This window comes from Stigmatopora nigra, chromosome 1 (assembly GCF_051989575.1).
Source record: "Stigmatopora nigra isolate UIUO_SnigA chromosome 1, RoL_Snig_1.1, whole genome shotgun sequence".
Classification (NCBI taxonomy): Eukaryota; Metazoa; Chordata; class Actinopteri; order Syngnathiformes; family Syngnathidae; genus Stigmatopora; species Stigmatopora nigra.
Window position 1 is genome coordinate 8,781,660 of NC_135508.1, and position 17,470 is coordinate 8,799,129.

A 17,470-nucleotide genomic window follows, 5' to 3' on the forward strand; every position below is an offset into this window, starting at 1 on the left:
CCACTTAATTCTGATGCTACCACTTTTGTTCCGTACGATACAAGTGAGGAAATTCATCATTTCTTAGGATTCACATGAAATAAGGCCACGGATCATTGAGATACCAAAATACCTCGAACAAAAGCCATTAACGCTGGTCAACTAAATGAAAACTCATGACCTACAGTTCATTCTTCCTATTATGTCATGGGTCCAAATAAGTTATTTAAAAAAAAAAAATTGCTTTCAGTAAGGAATATTTTGTGCTTGGATTAATAAATCTGGACTTTTCTGAACGGGGGCATGAATTTGAATAAGTAAAATAGTAAATAATCAAAGTACTAACAATAGACAAGCACTGTGTTTTTCCTTGAAAACATTTAGTATTCATATTCTTATTAACTCTCCTGTCAATTGTCATTGGGTAAACAAAAGAAAATATATGCTTCCAGCTTCTATCCCAAAGCATAAGAAATATTGATAACCAGAGTCGTCAGTTAAGAAAACAAACAATTTTTAGGAGTTTTCTGATTAAGAGATTTCAGCCATCTTGGAATCTGAAAAATGTGATGAGATTGGACAAACCATTAAAATTTGACAAATTGCATTTTACTAAAGACGAAAGATTTCTCTCAGACCTTTGATGTTCATGTCTTTTTTATCCAGTCTATAATCAATAAAATTGCACATGGTACTCATTTGAGAAAATTGGCCTCCTCCTGTGCTGTTGTAGCTTAAATGATCAAATTATATTTCATGACTTAATAATATTGAACTCATTCCAAATGGTTCCGATGCTTACTTTTAATTTTTTTCAGTAAAATCCTTGGGTAACGGGGTAAAAAAAACATCCGTGATAGTTTTACATATACAAGAACACTGGCATATGGTGTTTGTTTTGTACAAAAAGAAAATGTAACATTTCAATATCTCTATTCATATTCATTTGTCCCCGTTCAACTATTAGTTCCAACATTCAACTATTGTTCCTGTTGCTATATAACAATGGTTCTTAACTCGGGTTCGATCGAAACCTAAGGGTTCGGCGAGTCGCTCTCAGGGGTTCGAGGGAGCCTCTGCCACGGAGATCAAGACGCATTGACTCATCATGTATATACATGATAATATGCCCCACTTGGCCATCACTCGCCTCAAATGATCATGTGACATTGCTTGGCCAATCAGTGCTGCAAGGAATTTAGCGCACTCAGTTGGGATCCAACTTGTCAATGTAATTGTAGAACGTCACGTAATTACTTTGTTTATATTTTAACCAATACTATGTCAAGCAGAAAAAGATAGTGGTCGAACGAAAATGTACAATATGGATTCTCATGTATTAACTATATATTGGGATTTTTTTTTTTTTAAATCCTATTTTATTTTACGCTAAAGTAGGGTTCGGTAGCTCCAACAAGGTTAAGAACCACTCCTATGTAGACAAGCAATTGGACACTTATGCAACTTCAAAACATTAACTGATGGAGGAAGGTGGTGTACTTTCATACTTCTTATTTTGACATGAACATGTGAAGATGTCAGTCCTTCTACTCACCGAGCTGTCGTCGTGTACATAAACTTGGCAACTTTTGATCTTTTGTGCATGTATTGGCTAAGTTGACAAGTCAGCCCTTTATTTTAGGGCCATATTGCTTGACATTATTCTTTTAGAGATAGCCAGTTACCAGATGGAGCATGTAGCATCTTTCCTTTCTTCTCCAATAAACACAAATGCTGTGCTGCAGTAGTTCTCTGACATGTTATGCCAAGTACCAGCTAAGATATAATTAGTTGGAACAAAAGCACAAAACATGACATCAGGATTCAATTCAATTGTGCACGCAAAATAGGTTTGGAAATTGGACCTAAATGTTGGAAAACGGACAGCATTTCCACTTACAAGACGAATAGCGTCCACACTTGGAGAAGACACTGCTTGTATGGTACGGCTTCCCCGCACCACACACTTCCCATTTTTATGCCGGCTTGGTGCCAAAGCTCTCCAGGTCTCTGACTTGCATGCTGATTAAATTTCCAAACCAGATGTTGGACATGATTGTCGTCATGCTGTGGTTTGTGAAATGATTTGTAATGGATTGCCTTAACCTGAGATTAAAGACAAATGATGACCATTTTGTCCCGTGTCCTCATTACGGTCAAATGAAATAAATAACGGGACAATACAGCCATCGGAAAATGATCAAACTGAGTTTTTAAAATGTGATGTCGTTTATTGTGGAAAATATCTTATCGAGTAGTTGGTGGGTTGGCCTCGCAGTTCTAGGGTCGAGGGTTCGATCCCAGGTGGGATCCTCGCTGTGTGGAAAGTGCAAGTTCTCCTGAGCTTGTGTGGTTTTTTTGGGGGTTTTCTGCTTTCCTCCCTCATTGCAAAAAAACTGGTTGAAAAAGCAATTGTTTTTGTAATATCTTTCCACAAAAAGCACTTTTTCTGACCAAATCGCATTTTTATTTGTTGCTCAGAGAACGTTGAATCAGTTTTAAAAGTCTTTAGGGAACTTAAAAAGAGGGGGTGTTAATTCCAAAAACTTTCACAAAATTGCCTTTTATTGCGGAATTCATTTTACCCGGTCCCCTTTTCTATGGCTTATCATTTGACAAAGTATTACAATGGAATTAATTATCTGAAATGGGCTCCTGTCAGAATCTTTGTCAACATAATACTGCATGGCGTTTGGCCTTATGTGAACAGAAAATAGCATCAGTTTGATGATAATAAGGAGGATTTACCACAGAAAGAAGGGGGTGATGACAGCCCACATTTATTTTTCATGAATACCCTGCCCATCCACCCACCCACACACACACACACACACACACACACACACACACACAAACACACACACACACACAATTTCAATGATTTAACAACATATGGTGTTATTATTTCCAAAACAAATAGCAAATTCTATTCCCATTCTGGGGATTCTGTAGGGGTATTTGTGTTGTGAACAACATTATAGGCACATTATAATGAGATTTCCATTGCATTGTAGCATCTTTTATTTATATCGCTATAAAGCTCCTTTGAGAGAGGATGAACATTCCTTTTGCTTTCCATATAATGTTCTTTGTGCCCCACATTGAAATGTACCATGAACAAATCAAGGCGTACGCACACCTGGGAAGTGGAGAATTGCTGTGGAAAGCATAAATGAGGAGCTTTAGCTTTCCTGTCTTTACATGGAGCCAAAACCTCCCCTGACCACCCACTTAAGGCCTGGATTTTGACAAGCAAACAGGGAGAAAAACAATAGCTAATAACATAGAATTAAATTCGACTTGAATTGAACATTTCAAATGTATACTGCAAGGGAAAAAAAGACTTTGTTGTCAATTGTACATGTTACAGTAGAGTTATAGTCTCTCCCTATATTTACAGTTGAGAAAAAAAATGATGCTTACTCTTTGGATAGATTTAGACATTCTGCATAAATGACCATGTATTTTTCGGGCGTAAGACGATGTATTGCAAGGCTTTCTTGCTTTGAAAAAAAAAAAAAACCTTTAATACTAAGGCTATTTTTCGTTTTAAAAATAAGTAGACCGTGCTCAGTAATACTTTTAAAACATGACAATGTACGTAAGCCTGAATTTGTTTAAAATATTAAGCAAGTATAGTATGGCTATTCTTGTATAAAAAATAAGATCAAATAAAAAGACCATGTATATAGTATGGCCTATATATATTTTTTAAATAACAATGTATAGAAAACATTTTTTTCTTTCAAAAAACCGACCATGTATAGTAGGGCTTTTATTTGTTAAAAAAAAACATGTTTATGGTAAGGCTTGTTTTGATCAAGAAAGAAAAGGGTTTTACGAGGTTGTGCGTGTCTCTAAAGTTCATTTAGGACTAGACTGCCCCCCTTTGGACAAAATGGCAAATGACGAACAGAAAAGTTAAGGTTTCCACATGCCCAACAACAGTAAGAGTGAATTGGGCATCTCGCACTCGTTAGTCGTCCTAACCCTTCCCTTCCTTGTTGTCAATGGCAGCCAGCTGGTTAAATACTTTGTGAAACTTCAAAAATAATCCTAAAGATGGTCTGTTTTTAGTTAATGTCACTTTCATTCATGTATTGTTTTATGTTTTGATCTACAAAAAAAAAAAACGATATCCAGTACTCAACAGCTCCTCATGCTGACGTCACGCCCGACATCCTGCCACTGTCCAGAGTGCTGAAAGCCGAGGCCAAATGAGCCGCCAAATCAAACAGGTGTGCGTCTTGCTGGCGGACGGGCGTCATGGACCTGCTTCCGGCCCAGGAAGCGGCGCGCATCTATCACACCAACTACGTGAGGAACTCCCGGGCCATCGGCGCCCTGTGGGGCGTGTTCACCATGTGTTTTGTCATCATCACGGTGGTGGTCTTCATCCAGCCCTTCTGGATCGGCGACAGTGTCAACACGCCGCAGGCGGGCTACTTTGGCCTCTTCCACTACTGCATCGGCAACGCGCTCACCTCGGAGCTCGTGTGCAAGGGAAGCCTGCTGGACTTCGGATCCATCCCGTCGCCGGCCTTCCGCACCGCCATGTTCTTTGTGGCCACCTCCATGCTGCTGGTGGTGGGCACCGTGGTCTGCTTCAGCCTCTTCTTCTTCTGCAACACGGGCAGTGTTTTCAAAATATGTGCATGGATGCAATTGGCCTCAGGTAAAACGGCAGTTTACTATGATTTTTTTTCTTTTTTTCCTTCCTGGGTGAGGTCTTCATGACTTTCCTATACATTGCCCAAAGTGTATAGTTCAGGGGTGGCCAAGTCGGGTCTTCGAGGATCACCATCCAGTCTGTTTTCCATGTCTCCCTCCACCAAAACACCTGAATCAAATAATCAATAGTAGAAATGAAGCTTCTGAACAGCTTGCTGATGAGTTGATCATTTGATTCAGGTGTGATAGAGGAGGGAGATATGGAAAACAGACTGGGTAGGGGATCTCCATGACCTGACTTGGCCACCCCTGGTATAGTTCATCCTGATAAGTCTCTTCATCAAATGATGTTACTTTGACAGAAAAAAGTTTTAGAGTTAGGGATGACTAGCAAAGCAATGAGTGATCATATCTAACTGCTATTGACAGCAAAAAAAAAGTGTAGACTCTGCGGTGAAGTTGGCTGACGCTGTCATCTTCAGTATTGGTAAACAAAGGCTTGGCATACTGGATCATGTTACAGAAAGGCATTGTTTCTTTAGGTGTTTTTGTTACTGTGTGCACACTGACACCTCTAAGGACACAGAGAGGGGGGGGGGGTCTATAGTTACATGTTAGTCACCTTTATACGGTGTCTTTTCAATGATACATTCACACCTTCTACAATAGTGTGATGACAAGATAGGTCATGACTTGAAGCTACAAAAATTTAGTGGCATACTAAACCGTAGATATTGTAAACACTAAGACCCATTCCGAATAAAATACATTTTTTTTCTCATATGGAAATCTTGGAAGCAAATATCTGTTATGTTGTTCGACAGCTGTTTTGATGGTGATGGGCTGCATGATCTACCCCGACGGCTGGGACGCCCCTGAGGTGAAGAGGATGTGTGGCCAGCGGACTGACAAATACAGCCTGGGCAACTGTACAGTGCGCTGGGCCTACATCTTGGCCATCATCAGCATCCTAGACGCTCTCCTCCTGGCCTTTCTCTCCTTCACGTTGGGTAGCAGGCAGGACAAGCTGCTGCCAGAAGATTTTGAGCTAGATGGTGCAGGTAGGAAGGAGCATGTCCAAAGCAAATTTTACCCCCAAACTCCGTTTCCAAGGAGAAAAAAAAGGCTTACCATACAAGGTCTTTTTAAGAGGAAAAAGCCTTCCAATACATTTAGTATGTTGTACCCTGTATTTATGCTTGAAAAACAGGGAAATAATTACAATAGTGATTCGTTATTGCTTCCTCAGTCCAATTTTACTGATATAATAAGACCTTTTTCTTTAAAAACGACATGGTATAGTAAGACAAAGTATAGTGCATCACTTTGCCTGCGAGAAGCATTGAGATGCATCATTCACAAGATTATTTTAAGGAGCCCATGGCCTAACTGCTTAAAGCGTTGCCCTCGGAAGCATGGAGCTCTGGCTGTGTGGGTTCGCATCCCACCGGTGATATCTTTTGTCTCTTTGTGCTCTAAACGCATGTCAATTATTATTTATTTTTTTACTTAAACTACTGTAGGTTTGGCTGGTTGTGGGGTTAGAGCATTAACCTCTGAGAATCATGACCCTGGGTTCGAATCCTGGGCTGTTTTTTTACAAAAAAAAATGTTTTTTTTTTTCGTTTTTTTTTTTTTTTTTTAAGTATGTAACTATTTTTGTTTTTACTTCACAGAAAACCCCTGATGGAACAAAAATACGATTTGGTGCTGGAGCAACGTTTTTATTCTAGGTTGAGCGTTTCACTTTTACTAACTAACACACACACACACACACTACGGTCCTTGTTGGCCACAAACATCCATCATGGATAAGCAAACATCTTCAGTCTGCTTACTAAAACACAGCTACCCATCTATGTCTCGTTACCTAAGATATAAGATTTGTCAAAAAAAACTGTACACAACTGTCATATATATATTCATAAAAAGGCAAACTCTTTGGTACAGATATACAGTATACAATTTCTTTTCCATTTCGATGGGCTTCCTGTTGCACTTGACTTGCTCCTCAATTGTCAGGTAATTCCCAACTGAAAAAGATTCAGGCATGCATTTAGCACAAAACATTTTTTTTTTACTATCAATGGCAGTGCAGTGAAATAGACTGACAGGAAGACCTTTCAGTTGTGTGCTGTGAAGTTTTGTTTTTAAATAGAAAATATGTGCCTTTGACTCAATTAAGGTGCAGGAATACCAAGTCTGGAAGAACACCAGAATGCAATGACAATGAAAGAGCTTGTTTATTCTAGGCTATGTTGAATTATGAATTATGGCTTGAAAAGAAACACCAAATAAATCTTCGATGTGTGGAAAAATACTATATTTGCAAATCCTTTCAGAGTACACTTTAAGGTGAATGCAGTAAAAGCACAAGGTTAGTTGCACTTATTCACATATTTGCACCGTTCTTAAATGAATGGAAGTTGAAAGGAATTCGCAAATTATTGCAGCCGTCATTATTATTTATCAACTAATACAGCGCGTCAGAACGGCTGCGGATTGGGCAGCTAGAGACAAGACACCCGTGTCTACCCACAATAAATCTTTCTGGAGAAATGTTGCAAGAACAAAACCAGTCAGTGTACATGCCGTCCGTCCCCGTGTGCAATTTCCTAAGCCTTTTTTTACAAATACAAAAAAATTGTCCGTCATACAGGTTTAATGGAAGTTAAAAGAACCAGTTTAAAAAGAAAAGAAAGAAAAAAATGCACTCACGAGGCTGCGGGGTTACGGCTACATAACCTTGGTTTGTCTGGGTTGGTTTTAGTGCAGGAGTAGACCAAACAAGGAAGAGTCACTTGTAGGTTGTCCAGGTCAGACACAGCAATGGACGCCGACCGAGGAACATCCCATCCCACGCCGAGAAAAAGAACCGACACGTATGGAAATCAAAGAACAACGACGGAAATAAATATTTATAATACGATATGCCCGAATTGGAAAGTGATCTGTTGCATTCTCCGGAGAGAGTGGAAAGGAGGAGGTCTACTAGAGGGTCAGCCAGGGGTGACGGAGGCAGTCTGCCGCTGTGGCCCTCTTGTCGGGAACCAGCTCCAGCATGGGGAGCAGAAAATCGGCAAAGCACTCGGCCTCTGGGCGGGGCCATTCGTACTTGTCCACCAGCACCTCCAGCAACCCCCATGGCTTTAGCTTGGTGATGTGCTTCAAGTCCCCTGTGGAGAGACACATTGTTTTGCAATCCACTTCCTGTTTGAGAAGATTGTTTTCCTGTCATGTGCTACTATTATTTAAAACAAGCAGAAGGGCCTAGCTTCTAGGGTTTTTATCAATTCTTAGGTACGTGCAGCCATTCACCTGGAAAAAATAGGCTTAAAATGTTTGCATCTTGCTGATGCTTTAAATACAAAGTCATTTTTCTCTTGAAGTTTCACATGTTTTGTAAAAATGAGCCAAAAGTTGTAATTTTTTACCTTAAAATGCATTTCCGTTAGAATTTTTTTTGAAAAACGGTTCCAATTAAAAAGATACAGCGTAATAACATCCTAGAGTTGCATATTTGCTATGTTTTCTTCAAAACCGCATTCAAATCGGATGTACGGCGTTGTCTCAGAAATAGTAATATGTATAGATAGATACAAAACGGAACTTTTAAAACATTTAAATGACATAATTACCTCTTTTCAAGTTTGAGCTTCATACTTTAGATTTCATATTTGATTTAGGCCTATTTATTTTTACCTTTCTTGGTGAAAAAATCCTTGGAATATTTTCCATTCATTATGAGTTTACGTGGGACACTCCCCAGCAGTTCAATGATCAGCGCTATATGGTCTACACCACACCGAGTTGAAGGGAGAGAAAGACAGAAAAAACACATGGAAAAAAACAATCAGTGCCAAACAAGAAGCATACCTTTCTTTGTGAAGTATTCCTGTGAGTATTTTCCACTCAGAGCAAAGTGGCGAGGAACTCTACCGAGCAACTCGATCATGAGCGCAAGGTGGTCTGGAGACAAGGCCAGTCAGAAACACAGCAATGAGAAAGGGATGGAGGGAGGAAAAAAAAGATGGCAAAACAGTCACGTGCATTGCTTGGCAATGGACGAGGATGACAGCTTGACATGGAAGACGTCGGTAACTTGGTAAGAACTTTCTGTTGTATGCTAACTGAAATTAAGATCGCTGTCATTTTCTCTAATGCCGAGTCACATGTTATTTCATAAACACTTATTTTGCATTAAGCGGTGTTATTTGTCTGGGAAGAAGTAGCACAGGTCCTTAAAAGGAATTTTACTGCTTGACCAACATATTTTGCTTTGTCTTAATTGGGGTGTTGAGAGTCATTACTTATTTTCTGTATTATAACTCACCATAGCTCTAACAGAACTATTTCGGTGGCCCATTTTTTTTTTATAGTATTTGATATATTGAATATGAAACGTAAACTGTTTTTATGTCCTGAAGTGTTTGAGAAAAAATCCAAATGTAATTTTGCTAGTAACCTTAGTTAAATATTTTTCTATATTATTTTAAAATTAAATAATTAAATTTTAACATTTAATTTAAAAAAAAAAATATAATGTGTTCATCTTACAGCTATTCTAATTATAATTTAAGTATTTTCTGATGGTATTATTTCGAATATCAGTATTGAGGTACTGTATGCAAGTACTGAATTGAAGTCAAAATGTTGTCGATGTACAGACATACGCACAATTTTGGAAATGATGTAAGTCTCATGGGAAATGCCTCAGAGTACACAGAGGAAAACAAAGTGAGTGTATTCTAACACGCTTCAGCAAATCAAGTCACAACAGAGAACATGAAGCTGAACGAGCAATAACAATAATGATGATGATGATCATGAGAATGAGGACAAGAGGCACGCAGCAGTAGAAAGCAACAGTTGATGGCCCTGTCTCCGCCATTCAAGTGGGGACTCACAGGAATCACAGTGACTAACCATTTTCACTCAATATAACATTGTGTACTCATAACATGCGTTTAGTAAGTACAGTGTTCCCTCGGTTATCGCGGTTAATGGGGACCGGGACCACCCGCGATAAGTTAATTTCCGCGAAGTAGGGATTCCCCTTCAAAAATGCTTAATTTGAATTTAATTCCAAAAAAAATATATATATATATATATATATATATATATTTTTTTTTTTAATTAAAAAAAAAAAAACTTTTACCCCTGTATACAGTATACCATATAGAATATGGTAGAGACAGAGTGAAATTCATGTTATAACCAAAAAAAACTGTAAAATATGTTGTTTCAATGTAATATTTGTATATATATTTTTCCCCCCAAAAAAACGGAAAACTCTGAGTCCGCGGTAGCTGAACCGCGAAGTAGCGGGGGAACACTGTAGTATCATGGTGATCCTCAATTAATCTTTTTAAAACTATCATTTAGGCTTATTTATTGTAAAAATGAAAATCTGTCCAGTTATTAGACAAAAACGATAAATACGGGTAACATACCTTCATCCCTGGAATAATCTTCACCAGAATGTGGTTCAAACAAGTAGTCTCCTGTAGCCAGTTCAAAGGCCTGCGGTAACAATATCGTCATCATTATTGACAACAGAAGAATGTATGACGCTCAATGCCTTTGAACTTTTAATTGACTCTGCTGTAACCGCAGTTATGTAAAAGAACTTGGCAAGGTGCATTAATTTCATATCTATAATTTGATGTAATATGTGATGTAGTCTCTTACCATGCAGGCTGAGCTCCAAATATCTGCTGGGGTGCTGTAACCAGCGCCGATGAGGACCTCTAAGGAGCGGTATTGCCGTGTCTGGATGTCTTCGGTAAAGTGTTTGTGCTGAGAGCAATGCATGAAAAACAGGGAAAATTATTTTGGAACAGACATTGTTTTATATTGTATTGGTTTGTGATGAGAAAATATTTAACTCTGAAAAAAGGCATGACGGTGGAAAAGGTCTGGGCACTCTTGAGGTCACAGAAAAGCAAATTCAGGAAAAATAAATAATGGTCCTATTTCTCATACTGTTTCGTGCTAATTTAAAAGCTCTTTCTCTTTCTCAAACCACCGATTATGACTGGAAAACGGAAGTCTATGTATTTCCTTTTTCTGTCAAAATATAACATTTAAAAGGAAAAATGAATGGTCGGAAGATATCCAGACCTTAATTGTTTATAGTCAGCATAGTGTTCACCTTGCTGAATCGCGCGATTTATTGTGCGAAAACCACTTGAACTGATCAATCTGGCTCCATGCTTAAGTACTTTAGGCCATGGATCTTAGCAGTTTATCAATTGCTTGCAATAGGCTTTGCAAACTAAACATTTATCCGTTGACATATAAATCAGCTTGAATAACCACCACTGCCTTAAAGATACAATATATAGTATAAATTAATACATTCATTTTGACACGATTGTGAAAAAAAAACCCAGAAAAATTAATTTCAAAAAGGAATGTAGAGTTAGTTTCCCTGCCCTACAATGAAGCTAAAGATTTTCCTATTCTGGCATTTAGAGGATAGTCTGTGTTTGTTTCTGGAAGGCCTGATTGGTAACAAGGAAATCCCTCAAGTCCCAATAGGACAACTCACCACCCAGCAAGCATTTCCCAGATCTGCAATCTTGACCTTGATCTTGTCTGCATTGATTGGCTCAAGTGGGTTGACCAGCAGGGATCCCGCCGTTTGCTTGCCTACATCAAACGGGAGACAAGTTAGCTCTAAAAAAAATCTGGCTGAAAGAATGCCACAAAAAAATGGAAAACATACCATTTTGCAGACTCTCTTCACTTCCATCTTCTCCCTGTTCTCCACAAATGTTCGCTTGGACTTCCTCCTGCAGTTCGACAGAAAGGTGCCTGGACGCCACCTCGCTGCAGTGAGGTCCGTCGACGTCCTTGAGCTCGGTGCACTCCAAACCATTGCTGTTCTCATGGTGTTTTTTCTCGAGAGAGTTGCCGTTATGCTGGTCTTCCTCCACCCACCGAGGGAGTCTCTCTTTCACCTCCACATGCCCGTTACAGCTCAGCTCACACAATTTGTCTTCATTCACGGGGCTCTCTGCGACCACAGGGAGAGAACAAACATTCAGTATTTCAATGCTGTGATTTTCAGCAAAAGGCTTCTAACCTTGTACGTCTTGGTTGCGCATATTCTGTACAGACGTCTGCCTCAACGGTGCACAGGCACGGCCCTTGGGTGACGCCGGCTCCTCGTCGACATCCTCGTCTTCCTCCCTCGGCTCGGTGATCTTTTCCATCTCCTCTAGATCCATGATGCACTTTTCCAGCAATGCCGCTTGTCGTTTTTGCTTCTTTTTTAATTTTTTCTTCTTGTTTTTGGACATTTTGACACTCTGCTCCAATGAGGAAAAATAATTATATGGATCTGTGATTATAGCCATCACAGTTGCACCATTCCGCATTTCTTCAGCTATCAGTGGCACTCACATTTAAATACCGTATTCTCACGACTATAAGGCGCACCGCATTATAAGGCGCACCCTCAATGAATGACATTTTTCCATATATAAGGCGCGCTGTCTATTTTGGAGAAAATTTAAGACTTTTAAGTGCGCCTTATAGTCGTGAAAATACAGAAATTGTTATTGACTTCCAGGTATGAAGCACTCACTACACAGTCACCTCTAGAGCCAGCCATTGTTGATGTTTTGGATTTTTTTTTTGTATAAAACCTTGCAGTGGGGAGGAGCTATATGATGGAAGATTTTGTAAACTAAGATGGCACCTGCATATTTAACAGTAATGTTTCAGTTCAGGCATTTGTGTTTTTTTAATATCCGACAGTGGTGGTTTTTCGGTTTGGTTTTCTGTTTCTTCCATATATAAGGCGCACTGGATTATAAGGCGCACTGTCTATTTTGGAGAAAATTTAAGACTTTTAATTGCGCCTTATAGTCGTGAAAATACGGTACAGTATATTTAATTAAAAAAAAGGTGCATAATTTGAAGTTGTACCTGTTTTGGAGCCGGTGCGGTGCTAACTGTGAAACAAACAATATGGTTAGTTGAAACAAAAATGGTCACTACATGTGTGTGGTCATCCCAAGCCCATTTCGTACTTGCTGAGCCTGACGGAGGTGGCGCTCCCGCCCGCTGCCATTCTGTGGCTTCTGCTGCAAGTTTCCGCACATAAGGCTCTTCAACACTCATCAGGATATTCTCAGGCTTGATGTCAGTGTGAATGATCTGACACTTTGTGTGCAAGTAGTCAAGGCCCTGGAGAACCTGAAAGAAAAGTTGGATTGTGTCAACCTATCCAATTTGAGCATTACTTGTTATAACTTAAATGCCTGCGATATGAATGAAATTTGGACAATGTGAGACAAAAAAAAAAAAACAGCCGCAATTTGAACCTGAGACACTGAGTCACCAGGGCATTAAGGGTGTGTCAGTGTGTTTTGATTGTGCTCACCTGACGAATGATGCTCTTTACACAAGGTAGGGGCAAACCTTGGTAATTAGATTTGATAATCCACTTTAGTAAATGATGGCCCAAAACCTCAAACACCATGCAGACATCTGAATGGAAAAATGTTAAGATAATAACTAGGGTCGGGTATCGCTTAATTACAGTTACTACTCAGTACTTTTTCAAATGGTTCCGGAGTTTTCTGTCAAACAAAAGCGGGAATTAGCAAGGGCAGAATAATCATGAATAGGAGCGTTGGGAGATGATGAATAAATCAAAATAAAGAATATGTATAGAATTTGTACTGCTGCCTGATCATAGCCTGGGAACAAACGGGCATAATAAAAATAGAAACTGTCGAGTCAACTAAGCGGAAGATACGTCTTCCCCCTCCAGACCAACAGGGGGCAGAGAAAACCCAATCAGACCAAGAGTAGAAGAGAAGAGTAGTCAAGAGATGTAGTTCTTTTAAGACCAAAACTCGTCATTGCGTCTAACGTGATCCAGGAGGGATCAGATAGGTAATGAACAGCGATAAGGATACGAGTTCCATTGACACCGGAGATCTTAAAGTCGTCCAACATCTGGACCACCATCTCCCGTTTCGGGTCATCGGGATCAGAGTTTCTCACCTGAGAACCCAAACAACTACAATCAGTACAACAAGGGCATAACGGTATTATACATTTCAAAGTGAAATAATGACAGGGTGTGTTTAAAAATTTTTTTATCCTGATTAAATCTGACACTTACAGACTTGAGAAGTTTGATCTCATCCACAGCTGTTTCTGTGTAATGCTCTGCACTCTTGACCACCTTCATTGCAATAAACCTTTTCATCCTATCAAGCAGATGACAAAAAAGTGTTATGGGTTCCGGATTCACTGCTAATCTCTTAGAGAGGATAATCTAAAAAAGTGTAGAGAAAATATATATAGCAAAGCTCCCTACTGAATGTCCCAGGCCAGCCAGACGGTCGAGAAGTGACCCCAGCCCAATTTTCGGATGACGTGATATTTTCCATTGTAAAGGTCGCCTACTTTTACGTGATGGTAGCCGCCTGAAGAGGAAAATATAGTGTCGTATAGATCAATCTGATAGAACTATGATAAAACTCTTGATTACTGGGATAGAAAGATTTGATTTTGTTATCTAAATTGGGCTAAAAAAAAATAAAAAAAATTAAAAAAAAGAGTACTGACCTTTGCAATAGTCGTTGGGATCTTCTTGCTCTTCATCATCAGAGCCCAGAATCTCCTCGGGTTCTTCAGGTTCCCGAGGTGAGGATTCGTGTTCAGCTTGCTGCCGACTTCGGGGATTTGCCGGCTGTCTGTTGAAAAATAAATACGCTGCCTTGGCAAAAGCTAATAATGTACTACGTAATGTAATGTTTTATTTATACTGTTAGGGGTATATTTTGGATTACAATTGTACTGCAGTTTACCAAGTCTTTATTTTTTATTTTTTATACTGCATATTGGGATACAGACACATTCAAAAGATTATAAATTAAACAAATTAAGGATATTAAAACAATGAAAGACTGTACTAAAGATTAAATAGCCACTACAGCGCTGCTGTTGGATCAATAAAATTGTGTTATCTTAAGACAAAGACTATAGGCAAACCAACCATACAAATAGTAAGCTTATGTTCCACAATGAATGTTGAAGAATAACAAGCACTAAACAAAATAAATATAGATACATACTCTCTCATTCCTAAATTGTAATACTGTAATTTTAGTCTTACAACAGTTGAACGGAGTGTTCCAAACCCAAGAGAGACAGAGGGTTTGACATTACTTCCACCTAAGAGATTAAAGTCTCCACCTCTGCACGAGGTCCATACATGAGCTTAACTGTGCGGTAGCAAAAAGTAACGTTAAATTCCTGGATTTTCCTGCCCGGAAATTTCCGAGGAGCCAAATTTCTAAGAACCTTAATCAGAATTGTGCTGAATTGGCGATTAAAAATCATGATTATTGATTGCAGTATTTGTGATCAATATTTTGGAATCTTATGAAGAGTGCATGTGCGGATCATATGTGTAGTACTACCAGATTTGAAAGGTTCCAGTCCAATTAGGCTGTTTTCATAGACTTGGAGTGAGATGCTAAGATTTGCCCTATTTTGACTGAATCTTATTTTGGACAGGGTTCTGTAATTTGAGCTTTAACTTTAACAACCTTGAGGTGTAATAGATCCTTTTCCTTTGCACATGAAGTGCTGAAATTATCAAATATGTTTGATACTGGTTGCTAATGGCACTCAAATTATATTCGAGCATGTGAGAAGCGGATGGTGAAATCCCAAGCGCGGATGATGCTTGAGCGCCAATCGTGCTTCATGACATAAGCGTGCAAGACAGAACTTGACGTGATATTAAAAAAAAAAACACACACATTCAGACTCTCCACCCAATACAGTAAAAAACAGCTAGCAGATGTAAAACAAGATTTTTTTTTCCCTAATTGTTGCCTAGTGCAATAAATTCACCTTTTGGGCTATGGAGCAGAAAAAAATCAATAAAGAAAGCCAGTACTAATGTAGCACAAAGAGCAGTGACAAATCTAAAAAGGGATACAAACTCACTTTTTGCAGGGTTTTTTTGCTTTGCCCCTCTTTTTCCTTGCCTGAAGAGCCAAAACTGTGGGAATAAAAGGGACAATGTTTGTTATTTTGCCTGTGCTGATTTATATTACCGCATTAATGCACAAAATAAGAAACGGGGAAAAAATTCTACTAGCATTGAGAGAAGTAACTGATATTTGCTTTTAATATTTGGTTGCAAATCTTTTGTTGTGAATTCCGGCCTAAAGCCCATAACAAAGAGAGAGCAGAGGATTCCAGAATACATCTCAGGTGAATCACTGCCAGAATTCTTTAGTCCGAGCGCTTTCTGGGACTATTTTTACCTCAGTTGTTTCTACAATAAGTAAAATGCATGCTATATCAGATTCAGATCAGGTTATTGTTTTGCCTGTTGTGCAACATTCCTCTTTTTATAGCCTTTCCCGAGATCGTGAGGCTGAATAATATTTATTTCAGGTAATTTAAGCGCTGTTTTGAGGAAGATTGCTGAAGATTTAAAGAGAAACACAACACGCCAACTTAAATATATTTTCTATGATTGTAAGCATCTTCCTTTAGAGTTTGTTTGCAAATTCTCCCCATTTTTGTAACTATAACTTTATATGTATATTGTACATGTTTTCTTAGTCCTGTGAAGCGAGTAAAATATGACTTTTAATTTTATTGATCCAAATTTGGTTGATAAGGCAAACCTCCAACTATTTATAATTGAGATCACTGAAATTGTCAGATCTGTCCAAATGTTGACATAAAATGGACCCAACAACACTCTAAAAAGCAACCGCACTCCATATCTTTATTACCATAACGTACAGCACCAAATAACCTGCAAGACACGGATATGGCAAGATCTAGAGTGAAGTGCAAGTGATTAATTATAGAATAGCATTTTCATGTAAAGCAATAAAAATATCGGGGAAAGGCGTCGTAAATGTCACAGAAAGAACGAGGAGCTTCTCTATAGCTGGCTAATCCTGACACGGCTATTGCTAGCTTGCCGCGGTTCACTACACGGACAAGACACACGCATTCGATTCAACAATAACGCGCGTCCGTGTGCACCATCGCGCTCGTATACGAGGATGATAACCATTGACAATGGCGTCACGTTCGCGGGATAATGTGTTTTCAAACAACGTCGGCCAAACGTTTACCTTTTCTCTCCATGTCGTAGGCGGGAGCCGTTGCCTGTTTAGCAGCCTGTTACCCACACCGCCAGTGCTGAATGCACTGCGCTTGCGCAATGCGTGAAGGACCTCATCTGTTGACGTCAGTATCTTAGAACGGTGCATTTGATTAAAATGACAACAAATAAATAAATATAACCGAGCAAAATCAAATGCATACACACATATGTAAAAAAATATATAGATCTAATCATGTTTAGTAGACTTGTTTTATTATTAGGCTTTTTTTAATGTTGGGGAAATTTCAAATTCATTGTTCGAAATGTATTATTATTATTGTTAGTCAAGTTTACTAATTACAAGAAAGCAAATATAATACAATTTGGGAAAATATATTCAAAGTTGCAGTCCAGTGAATAAGTGGTTAGTGCGTCGGCCTCACAGTGGGGGACCTGGGTTTAAATCCAGGTCAGTCCACCTGTGTGGTACTTCGGTTTCCTCCCACATTCCAAAGACATGCATGGTAGGCTGATTGGACATTAAATTGCCCCGAGATATGAGTGTGAGCGTGGATGGCTGTTTGTCTCATGGTGCCCTGTGATTGGCTGGCCACCAATTCAGGGTGTCCCCCGCCTCTGGACCAAGGTCAGTTTGGATAGGCCCCAGCACCCTCCGCAACCCTAGTGAGGATAAAGCGGTTCAGAAAA

General features: G+C 39.1%; 2 protein-coding genes across 3 annotated transcripts; one reads left to right on the plus strand and one right to left on the minus strand.

Moving 5' to 3' along the window:
- The first annotated feature begins 4,111 nt into the window (after nt 1-4,111).
- Nucleotides 4,112-6,776, plus strand: lhfpl5b (LHFPL tetraspan subfamily member 5b). Of its 2 annotated transcripts, XM_077719305.1 has the most exons (4): nt 4,112-4,296; nt 4,381-4,654; nt 5,475-5,711; nt 6,327-6,776. In XM_077719305.1, the coding sequence occupies exons 1-4, from the start codon at nt 4,246-4,248 to the stop codon at nt 6,335-6,337; spliced, it is 573 nt and encodes a 190-aa protein (XP_077575431.1). In that variant the 5' UTR covers nt 4,112-4,245; the 3' UTR covers nt 6,338-6,776. The 2 variants fall into 2 exon arrangements, with proteins under 2 accessions (XP_077575431.1, XP_077575425.1); XM_077719299.1 differs by having other exon boundaries at nt 4,112-4,654.
- A 98-nt stretch (nt 6,777-6,874) lies between these two features.
- On the minus strand, nt 6,875-16,938 carry srpk1a (SRSF protein kinase 1a). The gene is made up of 16 exons (XM_077719285.1): nt 16,791-16,938; nt 15,637-15,691; nt 14,245-14,372; nt 13,994-14,102; nt 13,796-13,883; nt 13,587-13,674; nt 13,046-13,152; nt 12,693-12,858; nt 12,589-12,614; nt 11,741-11,966; nt 11,381-11,671; nt 11,204-11,304; nt 10,342-10,449; nt 10,104-10,173; nt 8,353-8,445; nt 6,875-7,826 (listed from the first exon to the last, which is right to left on the minus strand). Exons 1-16 carry the CDS (start codon nt 16,801-16,803, stop codon nt 7,642-7,644), a joined length of 1,854 nt encoding a protein of 617 aa, XP_077575411.1. The 5' UTR covers nt 16,804-16,938; the 3' UTR covers nt 6,875-7,641.
- Between the last annotated feature and the right edge of the window lie 532 nt (nt 16,939-17,470).